The sequence below is a fragment of the Heptranchias perlo genome, chromosome 20 (genome assembly GCF_035084215.1).
Source record: "Heptranchias perlo isolate sHepPer1 chromosome 20, sHepPer1.hap1, whole genome shotgun sequence".
Lineage (NCBI taxonomy): Eukaryota > Metazoa > Chordata > Chondrichthyes > Hexanchiformes > Hexanchidae > Heptranchias > Heptranchias perlo.
Window position 1 is genome coordinate 12,298,948 of NC_090344.1, and position 15,467 is coordinate 12,314,414.

General features: G+C 51.2%; 1 protein-coding gene across 1 annotated transcript; it reads left to right on the forward strand.

Annotated features, from left to right (window-relative positions):
* The first annotated feature begins 9,009 nt into the window (after positions 1–9,009).
* On the forward strand, positions 9,010–11,394 carry LOC137335621 (zinc finger protein 84-like). The gene has a single exon (XM_068000925.1). It carries the CDS (start codon positions 9,415–9,417, stop codon positions 10,963–10,965), a length of 1,551 nt encoding a protein of 516 aa, XP_067857026.1. The 5' UTR covers positions 9,010–9,414; the 3' UTR covers positions 10,966–11,394.
* Positions 11,395–15,467: the final 4,073 nt, after the last annotated feature.

Sequence of the window (15,467 nt, forward strand, 5' to 3'; positions counted from 1 at the left end):
CTCACATTCACCCTCTCACATTCGCCCTCTCACATTCGCCCTCTCACATTCGCTCCCTCACATTCGCTCTCTCCCATTCACCCTCTCACATTCGCCCTCTCACATTCGCCCTCTCACATTCGCCCTCTCACATTCGCTCCCTCACATTCGCTCTCTCCCATTCGCCCTCTCACATTCGCCCTCTCACATTCGCCCTCTCACATTCGCCCTCTCACATTCGCCCTCTCACATTCACCCTCTCACATTCGCCCTCTCACATTCGCCCTCTCACATTCGCCCTCTCGCATTCACTCTCTCGCATTCACTCTCTCGCATTCACTCTCTCGCATTCGCTCTCTCGCATTCGCCCTCTCACATTCGCCCTCTCACATTCGCCCTCTCACATTCGCTCTCCCACATTCGCCCTCTCGCATTCGCCCTCTCGCATTCGCCCTCTCACATTCGCCCTCTCACATTCGCTCTCCCACATTCGCCCTCTCACATTCGCTCTCTCACATTCGCTCTCTCACTTTCGCTCTCTCACTTTCGCTCTCTCGCATTCACCCTCTCGCATTCACCCTCTCGCATTCACCCTCTCACATTCACCCTCTCACATTCACCCTCTCGCATTTTCACCCTCTCACATTCCCTCTCTCACATTCACCCTCTCACATTCACCCTCTCGCATTTTCACCCTCTCACATTCACCCTCTCACATTCACCCTCTCACATTCGCTCTCTCGCATTCGCCCTCTCACATTCACTCTCTCGCATTTTCACCCTCTCACATTCGCTCTCTCCCATTCGCCCTCTCACATTCACCCTCTCACATTCGCTCTCTCACATTCGCCCTCTCACATTCACTCTCTCACATTTGCTCTCTCACATTCGCTCTCTCACATTCACTCTCTCACATTCACCCTCTCACATTCCCTCTCTCACATTCGCCCTCTCCCATTCACCCTCTCACATTCGCCCTCTCACATTCACTCTCTCGCATTTTCACCCTCTCACATTCGCTCTCTCACATTCGCCCTCTCCCATTCGCCCTCTCACATTCGCCCTCTCACATTCGCCCTCTCACATTCGCCCTCTCACATTCACTCTCTCGCATTTTCACCCTCTCACATTCGCTCTCTCCCATTCGCCCTCTCCCATTCGCCCTCTCCCATTCGCCCTCTCGCATTTTCACCCTCTCACATTCGCCCTCTCACATTCGCCCTCCCACTTTCGCCCTCCCACTTTCGCCCTCCCACTTTCGCCCTCCCACTTTCGCCCTCCCACTTTCGCCCTCTCCCATTCACTCTCTCACATTCACCCTCTCGCATTCGCGCTCTCACATTCACCCTCTCACATTCACCCTCTCACATTCGCTCTCTCACATTCGCTCTCTCACATTCGCTCTCTCACTTTCGCTCTCTCACATTCCCTCTCTCACATTCACTCTCTCACATTCACCCTCTTGCATTTTCACCCTATCACATTCACTCTCTCACATTCACTCTCTCACATTCACCCTCTTGCACTTTCACCCTCTCGCACATTCACCCTCTCACATTCACTCTCTCACATTCGCCCTCTCACATTCGCTCTCTCACTTTCGCTCTCTCACTTTCGCTCTCTCACTTTCGCTCTCTCACATTCCCTCTCTCACATTCACTCTCTCACATTCACCCTCTTGCATTTTCACCCCATCACATTCACTCTCTCACATTCACTCTCTCACATTCACTCTCTCACATTCGCTCTCTCACATTCGCCCTCTCACATTCGCCCTCTCACATTCGCCCTCTCACATTCACTCTCTCGCATTCGCCCTCTCCCATTCACCCTCTCACATTCGCCCTCTCACATTCGCTCTCTCGCATTCGCTCTCTCGCATTCACCCTCTCCCATTCACCCTCTCCCATTCACCCTCTCCCATTCACCCTCTCCCATTCACCCTCTCCCATTCGCCCTCTCCCATTCGCCCTCTCACATTCGCCCTCTCACATTCGCTCTCCCACATTCGCCCTCTCACATTCGCCCTCTCACATTCGCTCTCTCACATTCGCCCTCTCACATTCGCCCTCTCCCATTCGCCCTCTCACATTCACTCTCTCACATTCACCCTCTCACATTCACCCTCTCACATTCACCCTCTCACATTCGCCCTCTCACATTCCCTCTCTCACATTCACCCTCTCACATTCACCCTCTCAGATTCACACTCTCACATTCACCCTCTCACATTCACCCTCTCACATTCACGCTCTCACATTCGCCCTCTCACATTCCCTCTCTCACATTCACCCTCTCACATTCACCCTCTCACATTCACGCTCTCACATTCGCCCTCTCACATTCCCTCTCTCACATTCACGCTCTCACATTCGCCCTCTCACATTCACCCTCTCACATTCACCCTCTCACATTCACGCTCTCACATTCACCCTCTCACATTCACCCTCTCACATTCACCCTCTCACATTCACCCTCTCACATTCCCTCTCTCACATTCACACTCTCGCATTCGCTCTCTCGCATTCGCTCTCTCGCATTCGCTCTCTCGCATTCGCCCTCTCACATTCACCCTCTCTCATTCACCCTCTCACATTCACCCTCTCTCATTCACCCTCTCACATTCACTCTCTCACATTCATTCTCTCACATTCGCCCTCTCACATTCGCCCTCTCACATTCGCCCTCTCACATTCACTCTCTCGCATTTTCACCCTCTCACATTCGCTCTCTCACATTCGCCCTCTCCCATTCGCCCTCTCCCATTCGCCCTCTCCCATTCGCCCTCTCGCATTTTCACCCTCTCACATTCGCTCTCTCACATTCGCCCTCTCACATTCGCCCTCTCACATTCGCCCTCTCACATTCGCCCTCTCACATTCGCCCTCTCACATTCGCCCTCCCACTTTCGCCCTCTCACATTCACTCTCTCACATTCGCTCTCTCGCATTCACCCTCTCACATTCACCCTCTCACATTCGCTCTCTCGCATTCACCCTCTCACATTCACCCTCTCACATTCACCCTCTCACATTCACCCTCTCACATTCACCCTCTCGCATTTTCACCCTCTCCCATTCCCTCTCTCACATTCACCCTCTCACATTCGCTCTCTCGCATTCGCCCTCTCACATTCACTCTCTCACATTCACCCTCTCACATTCACCCTCTCACATTCGCCCTCTCACATTCGCCCTCTCACATTCGCTCTCTCACATTCGCTCTCTCCCATTCACCCTCTCACATTCGCCCTCTCACATTCGCCCTCTCACATTCGCCCTCTCACATTCGCTCCCTCACATTCGCTCTCTCCCATTCACCCTCTCACATTCGCCCTCTCACATTCGCCCTCTCACATTCGCCCTCTCACATTCACCCTCTCACATTCGCCCTCTCACATTCGCCCTCTCACATTCGCCCTCTCACATTCGCCCTCTCACATTCGCTCCCTCACATTCGCTCTCTCCCATTCACCCTCTCACATTCGCCCTCTCACATTCGCCCTCTCACATTCGCCCTCTCACATTCGCCCTCTCACTTTCGCTCTCTCACTTTCGCTCTCTCACATTCCCTCTCTCACATTCACCCTCTTGCATTTTCACCCCATCACATTCACTCTCTCACATTCACTCTCTCACATTCACTCTCTCACATTCACTCTCTCAAATTCACTCTCTCACATTCACCCTCTCACATTCGCTCTCTCACATTCACCCTCTCACATTCACTCTCTCACTTTCGCTCTCTCACATTCTCTCTCTCACATTCTCTCTCTCACTTTCGCTCTCTCACTTTCGCTCTCTCACATTCACCCTCTCACATTCGCTCTCTCACATTCGCTCCCTCACATTCACCCTCTCCCATTCGCCCTCTCGCATTCGCCCTCTCACATTCGCCCTCTCACATTCGCCCTCTCACATTCGCTCTCCCACATTCGCCCTCTCACATTCGCTCTCTCACATTCGCTCTCTCACTTTCGCTCTCTCACTTTCGCTCTCTCACTTTCGCTCTCTCACATTCGCCCTCTCACTTTCGCTCTCTCACTTTCGCTCTCTCACATTCCCTCTCTCACATTCACCCTCTTGCATTTTCACCCCATCACATTCACTCTCTCACATTCACTCTCTCACATTCACTCTCTCACATTCACTCTCTCAAATTCACTCTCTCACATTCACCCTCTCACATTCGCTCTCTCACATTCACCCTCTCACATTCACTCTCTCACTTTCGCTCTCTCACATTCTCTCTCTCACATTCTCTCTCTCACTTTCGCTCTCTCACTTTCGCTCTCTCACATTCACCCTCTCACATTCACTCTCTCACTTTCGCTCTCTCACATTCTCTCTCTCACATTCACTCTCTCACATTCGCCCTCTCACATTCGCTCCCTCACATTCGCTCTCTCACATTCACCCTCTCACATTCACTCTCTCACATTCGCCCTCTCACATTCCCTCTCTCACATTCACCCTCTCACATTCACCCTCTCACATTCGCTCTCTCACATTCGCCCTCTCACATTCGCTCCCTCACATTCGCTCTCTCACATTCACCCTCTCACATTCACCCTCTCACATTCACCCTCTCACATTCGCTCTCTCACATTCACCCTCTCACATTCGCTCTCTCACATTCGCTCCCTCACATTCGCTCTCTCACATTCACCCTCTCACATTCACCCTCTCACATTCACCCTCTCACATTCACCCTCTCACATTCGCTCTCTCACATTCACCCTCTCACATTCGCTCTCTCACATTCGCTCCCTCACATTCGCTCTCTCACATTCACCCTCTCACATTCACCCTCTCACATTCACCCTCTCACATTCACCCTCTCACATTCACCCTCTCACATTCACCCTCTCACATTCCATCTCTCACATTCACCCTCTCACATTCGCTCTCTCACATTCCCTCTCTCACATTCACCCTCTCACATTCGCTCCCTCACATTCACCCTCTCACATTCGCCCTCTCACATTCGCCCTCTCACATTCGCTCCCTCACATTCACCCTCTCACATTCACCCTCTCACATTCGCCCTCTCACATTCACCCTCTCACATTCCATCTCTCTCATTCGCCCTCTCGCATTCGCCCTCTCGCATTCCATCTCTCACATTCGCCCTCTCGCATTCGCCCTCTCGCATTCGCCCTCTCGCATTCGCCCTCTCGCATTCACCCTCTCCCATTCACTCTCTCGCATTCACCCTCTCCCATTCGCCCTCTCCCATTCGCCCTCTCCCATTCGCCCCCTCACATTCGCCCTCTCACATTCGCCCTCTCACATTCGCCCTCTCACATTCGCCCTCTCACATTCGCCCTCTCACATTCGCCCTCTCACATTCGCCCTCTCACATTCCCTCTCTCACATTCACCCTCTCACATTCACCCTCTCACATTCGCTCTCTCACATTCGCCCTCTCACATTCGCTCCCTCACATTCGCTCTCTCACATTCACCCTCTCACATTCACCCTCTCACATTCACCCTCTCACATTCGCTCTCTCACATTCACCCTCTCACATTCGCTCTCTCACATTCGCTCCCTCACATTCGCTCTCTCACATTCACCCTCTCACATTCACCCTCTCACATTCACCCTCTCACATTCACCCTCTCACATTCGCTCTCTCACATTCACCCTCTCACATTCGCTCTCTCACATTCGCTCCCTCACATTCGCTCTCTCACATTCACCCTCTCACATTCACCCTCTCACATTCACCCTCTCACATTCGCCCTCTCACATTCACCCTCTCACATTCCATCTCTCTCATTCGCCCTCTCGCATTCGCCCTCTCGCATTCGCCCTCTCGCATTCCATCTCTCACATTCGCCCTCTCGCATTCGCCCTCTCGCATTCGCCCTCTCGCATTCGCCCTCTCGCATTCGCCCTCTCGCATTCACCCTCTCCCATTCACTCTCTCGCATTCACCCTCTCCCATTCGCCCTCTCCCATTCGCCCTCTCCCATTCGCCCCCTCACATTCGCCCTCTCACATTCGCCCTCTCACATTCGCCCTCTCACATTCGCCCTCTCACATTCGCCCTCTCACCTTCGCCCTCTCGCATTCGCTCTCTCGCATTCGCCCTCTCACCTTCGCCCTCTCCCATTCGCTCTCTCACATTCGCCCTCTCACATTCGCCCTCTCACTTTCGCTCTCTCACATTCACCCTCTCACATTCGCTCTCTCACATTCGCTCTCTCACATTCACCCTCTCACATTCGCTCCCTCACATTCGCTCTCTCACATTCACCCTCTCACATTCACCCTCTCACATTCACTCTCTCACATTCGCCCTCTCACATTCCCTCTCTCACATTCACCCTCTCACATTCGCCGTCTCACATTCGCTGTCTCACATTCGCCCTCTCACATTCGCTCCCTCACATTCGCTCTCTCACATTCACCCTCTCACATTCACCCTCTCACATTCACCCTCTCACATTCGCTCTCTCACATTCACCCTCTCACATTCGCTCCCTCACATTCACCCTCTCACATTCACCCTCTCACATTCACCCTCTCACATTCACCCTCTCACATTCACCCTCTCACATTCACCCTCTCACATTCGCTCCCTCACATTCACCCTCTCACATTCACCCTCTCACATTCACCCTCTCACATTCCATCTCTCACATTCACCCTCTCACATTCGCCCTCTCACATTCCCTCTCTCACATTCGCCCTCTCACATTCGCTCCCTCACATTCACCCTCTCACATTCGCCCTCTCACATTCGCCCTCTCACATTCGCTCCCTCACATTCACCCTCTCACATTCACCCTCTCGCATTCACCCTCTCGCATTCACCCTCTCTCATTCACCCTCTCACATTCGCCCTCTCACATTCGCCCTCTCACATTCGCTCCCTCACATTCACCCTCTCACATTCGCCCTCTCACATTCACCCTCTCGCATTCACCCTCTCGCATTCGCCCTCTCTCATTCACCCTCTCGCATTCGCCCTCTCGCATTCGCCCTCTCTCATTCGCCCTCTCTCATTCGCCCTCTCTCATTCACCCTCTCACATTCACCCTCTCACATTCACCCTCTCGCATTCGCCCTCTCTCATTCGCACTCTCTCATTCGCCCTCTCTCATTCGCCCTCTCACATTCACCCTCTCACATTCCATCTCTCGCATTCACCCTCTCGCATTCGCCCTCTCTCATTCGCCCTCTCTCATTCGCCCTCTCTCATTCGCCCTCTCACATTCACCCTCTCACATTCCATCTCTCGCATTCGCCCTCTCGCATTCGCCCTCTCGCATTCGCCCTCTCGCATTCACTCCCTCACATTCGCCCTCTCACATTCACCCTCTCCCATTCACCCTCTCGCATTCACCCTCTCACATTCACCCTCTCACATTCACCCTCTCACATTCGCTCTCTCACATTCCCTCTCTCACATTCACCCTCTCACATTCGCTCCCTCACATTCACCCTCTCACATTCGCCCTCTCACATTCGCCCTCTCACATTCGCTCCCTCACATTCACCCTCTCACATTCACCCTCTCACATTCCATCTCTCGCATTCACCCTCTCACATTCGCCCTCTCACATTCACCCTCTCACATTCCATCTCTCACATTCGCCCTCTCTCATTCGCCCTCTCACATTCACCCTCTCACATTCCATCTCTCACATTCACCCTCTCTCATTCGCCCTCTCTCATTCGCCCTCTCTCATTCGCCCTCTCACATTCACCCTCTCACATTCCATCTCTCACATTCACCCTCTCACATTCACCCTCTCACATTCCATCTCTCGCATTCGCCCTCTCGCATTCGCCCTCTCGCATTCGCCCTCTCGCATTCGCCCTCTCGCATTCGCCCTCTCGCATTCACTCCCTCACATTCGCCCTCTCCCATTCGCCCCCTCACATTCGCCCCCTCACATTCGCCCCCTCACATTCGCCCTCTCACATTCGCCCTCTCACATTCGCCCTCTCACATTCGCCCTCTCACATTCGCCCTCTCACATTCGCCCTCTCACATTCGCCCTCTCACATTCGCCCTCTCACATTCGCCCTCTCACATTCGCCCTCTCACATTCGCCCTCTCACATTCGCCCTCTCACATTCGCCCTCTCACATTCGCCCTCTCACATTCGCCCTCTCACATTCGCCCTCTCACATTCGCCCTCTCGCATTCCCTCTCTCGCATTCGCCCTCTCGCATTCGCCCTCTCGCCTTCGCCCTCTCGCATTCGCCCTCTCACATTCGCCCTCTCGCATTCACCCTCTCGCATTCACCCTCTCGCATTCACCCTCTCGCATTCACTCTCTCACATTCGCCCTCTCACATTCGCCCTCTCACCTTCGCCCTCTCACATTCGCCCTCTCACATTCGCCCTCTCACATTCGCCCTCTCGCATTCGCCCTCTCGCATTCGCTCCCTCGCATTCGCCCTCTCGCATTCGCCCTCCCGCATTCGCCCTCTCGCATTCGCCCTCTCGCATTCGCCCTCTCACATTCACCCTCTCACATTCACGCTCTCACATTCACGCTCTCACATTCACTCTCTCACATTCACTCTCTCACATTCGCCCTCTCACATTCACCCTCTCACATTCACCCTCTCACATTCACTCTCTCACATTCCATCTCTCACATTCGCTCTCTCACATTCGCCCTCTCACATTCGCCCTCTCACATTCGCTCTCTCACATTCGCCCTCTCACATTCGCCCTCTCACATTCACCCTCTCACATTCACCCTCTCACATTCACCCTCTCACATTCACTCTCTCACATTCACTCTCTCACATTCACTCTCTCACATTCACTCTCTCACATTCACTCTCTCACATTCACTCTCTCACATTCACTCTCTCACCCTTTCACTCATGGTTTAGGACCACTGAAAGATGATGCGATGGGTTTGGATTCCAGCACAGGGAGGAGGGAGAGTGCGCGGGATGGGGGATTTGCAGCTTTGAGGGAACAAGAGAGGAAAGCATGTTCTGTAGACACTAACATAGCCTGTTCTGAATTTCGATCCTGTATTTACAGTGATGACTTTTAAACCTCTTCATGTCAAGATCTGACAGAGTCATTCGCATCATCAGGACCTGAATATCATCGGCCTTTGTATGTGGAAGGAGAAATGTTCGTCTGTTCTGTCTCTGGGAGAAGATTTCAAACACCCGAGTGAGAGTGTTCCAGTGCACTGACTGTGGAAAGAGCTTTAACCAGTTACATAGTCTGAAAAAACATCACACCATTCACAGCGGGGAGAAACCGTACACGTGTTCTGTGTGTGGACGAGGCTTCAACTGATCGTCCAACCTGGAGAGACACAAGGTCACCCGGACCACGGAGAAACCGTGGAAATGTGGGGACTGTGGGAAGGGATTCAATTACCCGTCAGAGCTGGAAATTCATCGACGCAAACACACAGGGGAGAGGCCGTTCACCTGCTCCATGTGTGGGAAGGGATTCACTCAGTTATGCAACCTTCTGTCACACCAGCGAGTTCACTCTGTTGAGAGACCTTTTAAATGCTCTGACTGTGAGAAGAGATTTAAACGCAGAATTGAACTGGTGACACACCAGCGAGTTCACACTGGGGAGAGGCCGTTCTCCTGCTCCGTGTGTCAGAAGAGATTCACTCAGTTATCCCACCTTCTGTCACACCAGCGAGTTCACACTGATGAGAGACCTTTTAAATGTTCTGACTGTGGGAAGAGGTTCAAAAGCAAAAGGAATCTGCTGACACACCAACGCGCTCACACTGGGGAGAGGCCGTTCACCTGCTCTGTGTGCGGGAAGGGATTCACTATTTCATCTGAACTGCTGTCGCACCACCGATTTCACACTGGGGAGAGGCCTTTTAAATGTTCTGACTGTGGGAAGAGATTTAAAATCAGAAACGAATTGCTGACACATCGACGCACTCACACTGGGGAGAGGCCGTTCACCCGCTCTCAGTGTAAGAAGAGATTCACTCAGTCATCCACCCTGCTGACACACCAGCGAGTTCACTCTGAAGAGAGACCATTTAAATGTTGTGACTGTAAGAAAAGCTTTAAAAGCAGAAACGAACTGCTGAGACATCGACGCACTCACACTGGGGAGAGGCCGTTCACCTGCTCCGTGTGTAAGAAGAGATTCACTCGGTCATCCCACCTTCTGTCACACCAGCGAGCTCACACTGGGGAGAGGCCTTTCACCTGCTCCGTGTGTGGCAAGGGATTCACTCGGTCATCCCACCGACTGAGACATCAGCGGGTTCACACTGGGGAGAGACCTTTTAAATGTTCTGACTGTGAGAAGAGGTTTAAAAGCAAAGTTAATCTGCTGACCCACCAATGTACTCACACTGGGGAGAGGCCGTTCACCTGCTCCGTGTTTGGGAAGAGATTCACTCGGTCATCCACCCTGCTGTCACACCAGCGAGTTCACTCTGATGAGAGACCTTTTAAATGTTCTGACTGTGAGAAAAGCTTTAAAAGCAGAAACGAACTGCTGAGACATCGACGCACTCACACTGGGGAGAGACCATTCTGCTGCTCCGTGTGTAAGAAGAGATTCACTCGGTCATCCCATCTTCTGACACACCAGCGAGTTCACTCTGATGAGAGACCTTTTAAATGTTCTGACTGTGAGAAGAGGTTTAAAAGCAGAAACGAACTGCTGAGACACCAACGCACTCACACCGGGGAGAGGCCGTTCATCTGCTCCGTGTGTGGGAAGAGATTCACTCGGTCATCCCACCTTCTGACACACCAGCGAGTTCACTCTGATGAGAGACCTTTTAAATGTTCTGACTGTGAGAAGAGGTTTAAAAGCAGAAACGAACTGCTGAGACACCAACGCACTCACACTGGGGAGAGGCCGTTCATCTGCTCTGTGTGTAAGAAGAGATTCACTCGGTCATCCCACCTTCTGACACACCAACGTACTCACCCTGGGGAGAGACCTTTAAATGTTCTGACTGTGAGAAGTGTTTTAAAAGCACAAATGATCTGCTGAAACACCAACACACGCACACTGGGGAGAGACTGTTCACCTGCTCCGTGTGTGGGAAGGGATTCACTCATTCATCCCACCTTCTGAGACATCAACTTGTTCACACTATTGAGTGACCTTTTAATTCACTGACTGTGAGAAGAGCTTTAAAAGCAGAAATGAACTGCTGACACATCAACTCGCACCCATTGGGGAGAGACTGTTCACCTGCTCCGTGTGTGGGAAGGGATTCACTCAGTCATCACACATGCTGAGACACCAGCGAGTTCACATATGACTGCAGGGGTTGGATTCTGCTGTTAATCCCATCCAGGACTGAACCATGTTCATTCTGACAGTTGGGATTTGTTTCTGCTGATGTCAATAACCCCTATAACTGGGCTGGAGTTTAATATTCTGGATATCTGTTTATTAAATCCACTTTATTTTAAACCCTTGTTGTAGATTTTGGTCTTTCCCACCTGAGTGTTTAGCCTCACCTGACTGGAGCTCAGAAAGGACAATCTAGGGGGAGGTTCGTCCGGTGGGAACAGAACTTCAGCCTGGACACAGTCCTTCAGGGCCACACTGAGAAGGGCAAACGGCACTTTGGTCTTTCTCGTCTCTCTTCTCTGATAGCAAAGTCACCGTGCGGCATCCAGTCTAAAAATGACTGTGGTAATTATTCTATGGAGATTTAAACTGTTTGAGTGACAGTCCTGAGTCTACCATTTAAGGCAGGCGTTAACTCATTTAAAATATACCCGTTAAAAATAAATGAGTTAAAGTCTGCATTAAAATAGCAGAGGGAGGAGTTCACAGGAGCCTGTTAACTGCTGGTACAATTATACAACAGTCATTCGATCTCCAGATAAAGAAGGACCTGCAGTGTGTTTCCAGAATTCATGGTTTTATTGATGTGTGCGTGTTCGACACCAGGATCACTAAAAATACACAACCCGGACCATCCACAGGGTGGGGGCGATCCCGACAGTTACTCTGGGATCACTCCCACTGCGGAACTCCACCTCTGACCCTGCTGAAGGTTGCAGGCTCAGGGAGTGGGGCCTCCAGGAGTGGACTGTAAGAAAGCTGGGTTTCAGTATCCTGACAAATATATGCCGAGGAACCAGAGGAATCCTTACTAAGGAACCGTCTGGGATTTTACCTGTCAGTGAGGGTCTCGGGGTGAATGATTCCTTACTCCCAGAACTGTCTTACATTTAACCCAGATCGGATCAGGATGAATTCAGTTTACAGGAGAATTGGGACAAATATCACCCACAATCGAGGGAGACACATGCAGCCCTTAGAGAAGCTCAGAGATCTTTGGAAAAGAAGATGGTGCACAATTGTGGGAATAATAGCAAACGCCTTTCCAGCTACGTCAGGAGTCAGAAGACCATTAAAGATGGTTTTAGGGCCACTGAAAGGCAGTTCAGGACAGATTCCCAGGCTATGGCAGAGTTGTTAAATGACTATTTCGCATCAGCCTACACTCCTGTGGATGAGGCTCGGATTCCAGCTGTGGGATGTGCTGTCGACAATAACATCATAAATATTAAAATAGAAAGTGATTTCATCTTGGATAAAATATGAAATCTCAAAATACTTTGTGTTCCAGATCCAGATGATATCCACCCACGGGTGTTGAAAGAGATGGGACGGGTGCTCTGTGAGCCCCTTGCCTGTATCTTCAACTGCTCAATGGAGTCAGGGATTGTCCCCTGAGATTGTAAAGTAGCTCACGCAGTTCCCATTTTCAAGAAAGGGGATAAGTCAGAGCCGGGGAATGACAGGCCCATCAGTGTGACCTCGATCAGAGGGAAGATGCTTGAATGGATCCTAAGAGATGCTGTTTATGATCACGGGGAAAGAGAAGGGACCATTAGAGACACTCAACGCGGCTTCTGGAAAAGAAGTTTGTGTCTTTCAAACTTGCTTGAGTTTTTTGAAGAAGTTGCTGGGTTAGTGGATGAGTGTAATTGGTTCACATTGTCTATCTCAGGAGTGTCAAACTCATTTTCTATGGTAAGCCTGATCCGATATCCTGGCACTTGGCCTGGGCCACATTCAGCAAAAGTTATTAAACTAGAAATAGATGAAGATGAACTATATTGGTACTTACTTACATTTAGATTTTAGTTACTGCTACTGCTGCTCCTGATACCTGGCACCTCTTAGCTTGAACCATTGCATCAACATTTGGAGTCAATGACTGGGCTGAGGCCTGCTTTGGATAAAAAACATGAGAACCACTTGTCACTACAGAACTTTGGAAGTGAATTCCACCGTCTCACAACTCCCTCTGTAAAGAAGTTTCTCTTGACAGCTACTCAGACTGGTAAAAAGTGGAAAGTGGTGTTGCACAATGATCGGTGCTGGGACCACTGTTCACAATTTATATGAACGATTTGGACTCGGGAATGAATGTACAATTTAAACATTTACAGATGACACCAGATTGGCGGGGTGGGTATAATTAATACTGATGAAGACATTAATAAACTTGCAGAATGGGGATGTAATTGGCAAAGGAATTTTGAAAAGATGAGGGTGAAGTCGAGCATTTTGGTAGCAAGATCAAGGAGGCCGCATAATGCATGGATAATAAGTCTAAAAGGGGTAGAAGAGCAAAGAGTTCTCGGGGCACAGATACACAAATCACTAAAAGTAGTGACGCAGGTTGAAAAGGCCACAAAAAAGCAAACCAAGCACTGGGGTTCATTTCTCGAGCATAGTATTGAAAAGCAGAGAAGTTATCTTCAACTTGTATGGAACCTTGATTAGACTGCACGTGGTGTACTGTGAAAAGTTTTGGTCTTCATATTATAAAAAGGATATAGAGGCACTGGAGAAGGTGCAAAAAAAGGATTCAAATGGAGGTCACCATCTTCGTTTTCCCTGGATTTGGTGTCCCAGTGTAAGTGGTCCCCGGATTTGGTGTCCCAGTGCAAGTGGTCCCTTAATTTGGAGTCCCAGTGTAAGCGGTCCCCGGATTTGGTGTCCCAGTGTAATTGGTCCCCGGATTTGGTGTCCCAGTGTAAGTGGTCCCTGGATTTGGTGTCCCAGTGCAAGTGGTCCCTTAATTTGGAGTCCCAGTGTAATTGGTCCCCGGATTTGGTGTCCCAGTGCAAGTGGTCCCTGGATTTGGTGTCCCAGTGTAAGTGGTCCCTGGATTTGGTGTCACAGTGTAAGTGGTCCCTGGATTTGGTGTCCCAGTGTAATTGGTCCCCGGATTTGGTGTCCCAGTGTAAGTGGTCCCTGGATTTGGTGTCCCAGTGTAATTGGTCCCCGGATTTGGTGTCCCAGTGTAAGTGGTCCCTGGATTTGGTGTCACAGTGTAAGTGGTCCCTTGTGTTTTGAGGCATTGCTCGTGGCATTTTTCTCCTCTTTCCACCTTTATACAATTTGTTAACAACTTATTAATGCCATTAACTGGCTCTCGGGTAGTACACAGAAAAAATGTGAGCTTTTAAGTTTCCCTGAGAATGACAGGTCTGAATAGTTAGAGAACATTTAGCAATTAAACCAGACTGGGCGGGGCGGGCCTGAGGTGCGAATTAGCAACTGAAAAGTGGCGGCAAGTTAACTTAGCACCACGGGGGAGGGCCCGAGCACTCGGGTTTCTGTATAATGTATTTATTTATTTTGTTTGTTGACCCACTGGCGCCAACTTCGGTGGGATGTCAATAATTAATGTTCTGTTCACCAATTCCAGCTTTCAATGGCGGAGTATTTCCCCAGAATCCCCCGCGGTTCAGAATGTGCCCTATCAATGACGACAGGAGACCAGTGCGCAGGGGCAGGACTGGACTGCGATATGAGCATGCGCAGTGCGAGTGGTGGAGATTCACTGAGTGGAAACAGGCGAGTCGGAGGCGGGGGAGGAATTGGATCTGTGGGTGGGCGGGGAAGTTTCACAAACACCCGGGGGCGGCTTGAGGCAACAAAAAAGAGTAAAAAGGCCCCGTGTTTGCACCTTGGTGACAGGCCCGTCAGGCGGCCGCCCGGCCGCCATCTTTGGAGAGGAAGTCATGGTGGAATTATGGCGCATGCGCGGCCATCTTGGTAAGGAGCAAACAGTGGGCGGGGCTTCAGTGTCGCAGTGACCGGGAACAAAGAGTGGGCGGGGCTTCAGGGTCCCAGTGATCGGGAACAAGGGGTGGGCGGGGCTTCAGGGTCCCAGTGAACAGGTACAAAGAGTGGGCGGGGTTTCAGGGTCCCAGTGACCGGGAACAAAGAGTGGGCGGGGCTTCAGGGTCCCAGTGAACAGGTACAAAGAGTGGGCGGGGTTTCAGGGTCCCAGTGATCGGGAACAAGGGGTGGGCGGGGCTTCAGGGTCGCAGTGACCGGGAACAAAGAGTGGGCGGGGCTTCAGGGTCCCAGTGATCGGTAACAAAGAGTGGGCGGGGCTTCAGGGTCCCAGTGACGGGAAACAAAGAGTGGGCGGGGCTTCAGTGTCGCAGTGACCGGGAACAAAGAGTGGGCGGGGCTTCAGGGTCCCAGTGACCGGGAACAAAGAG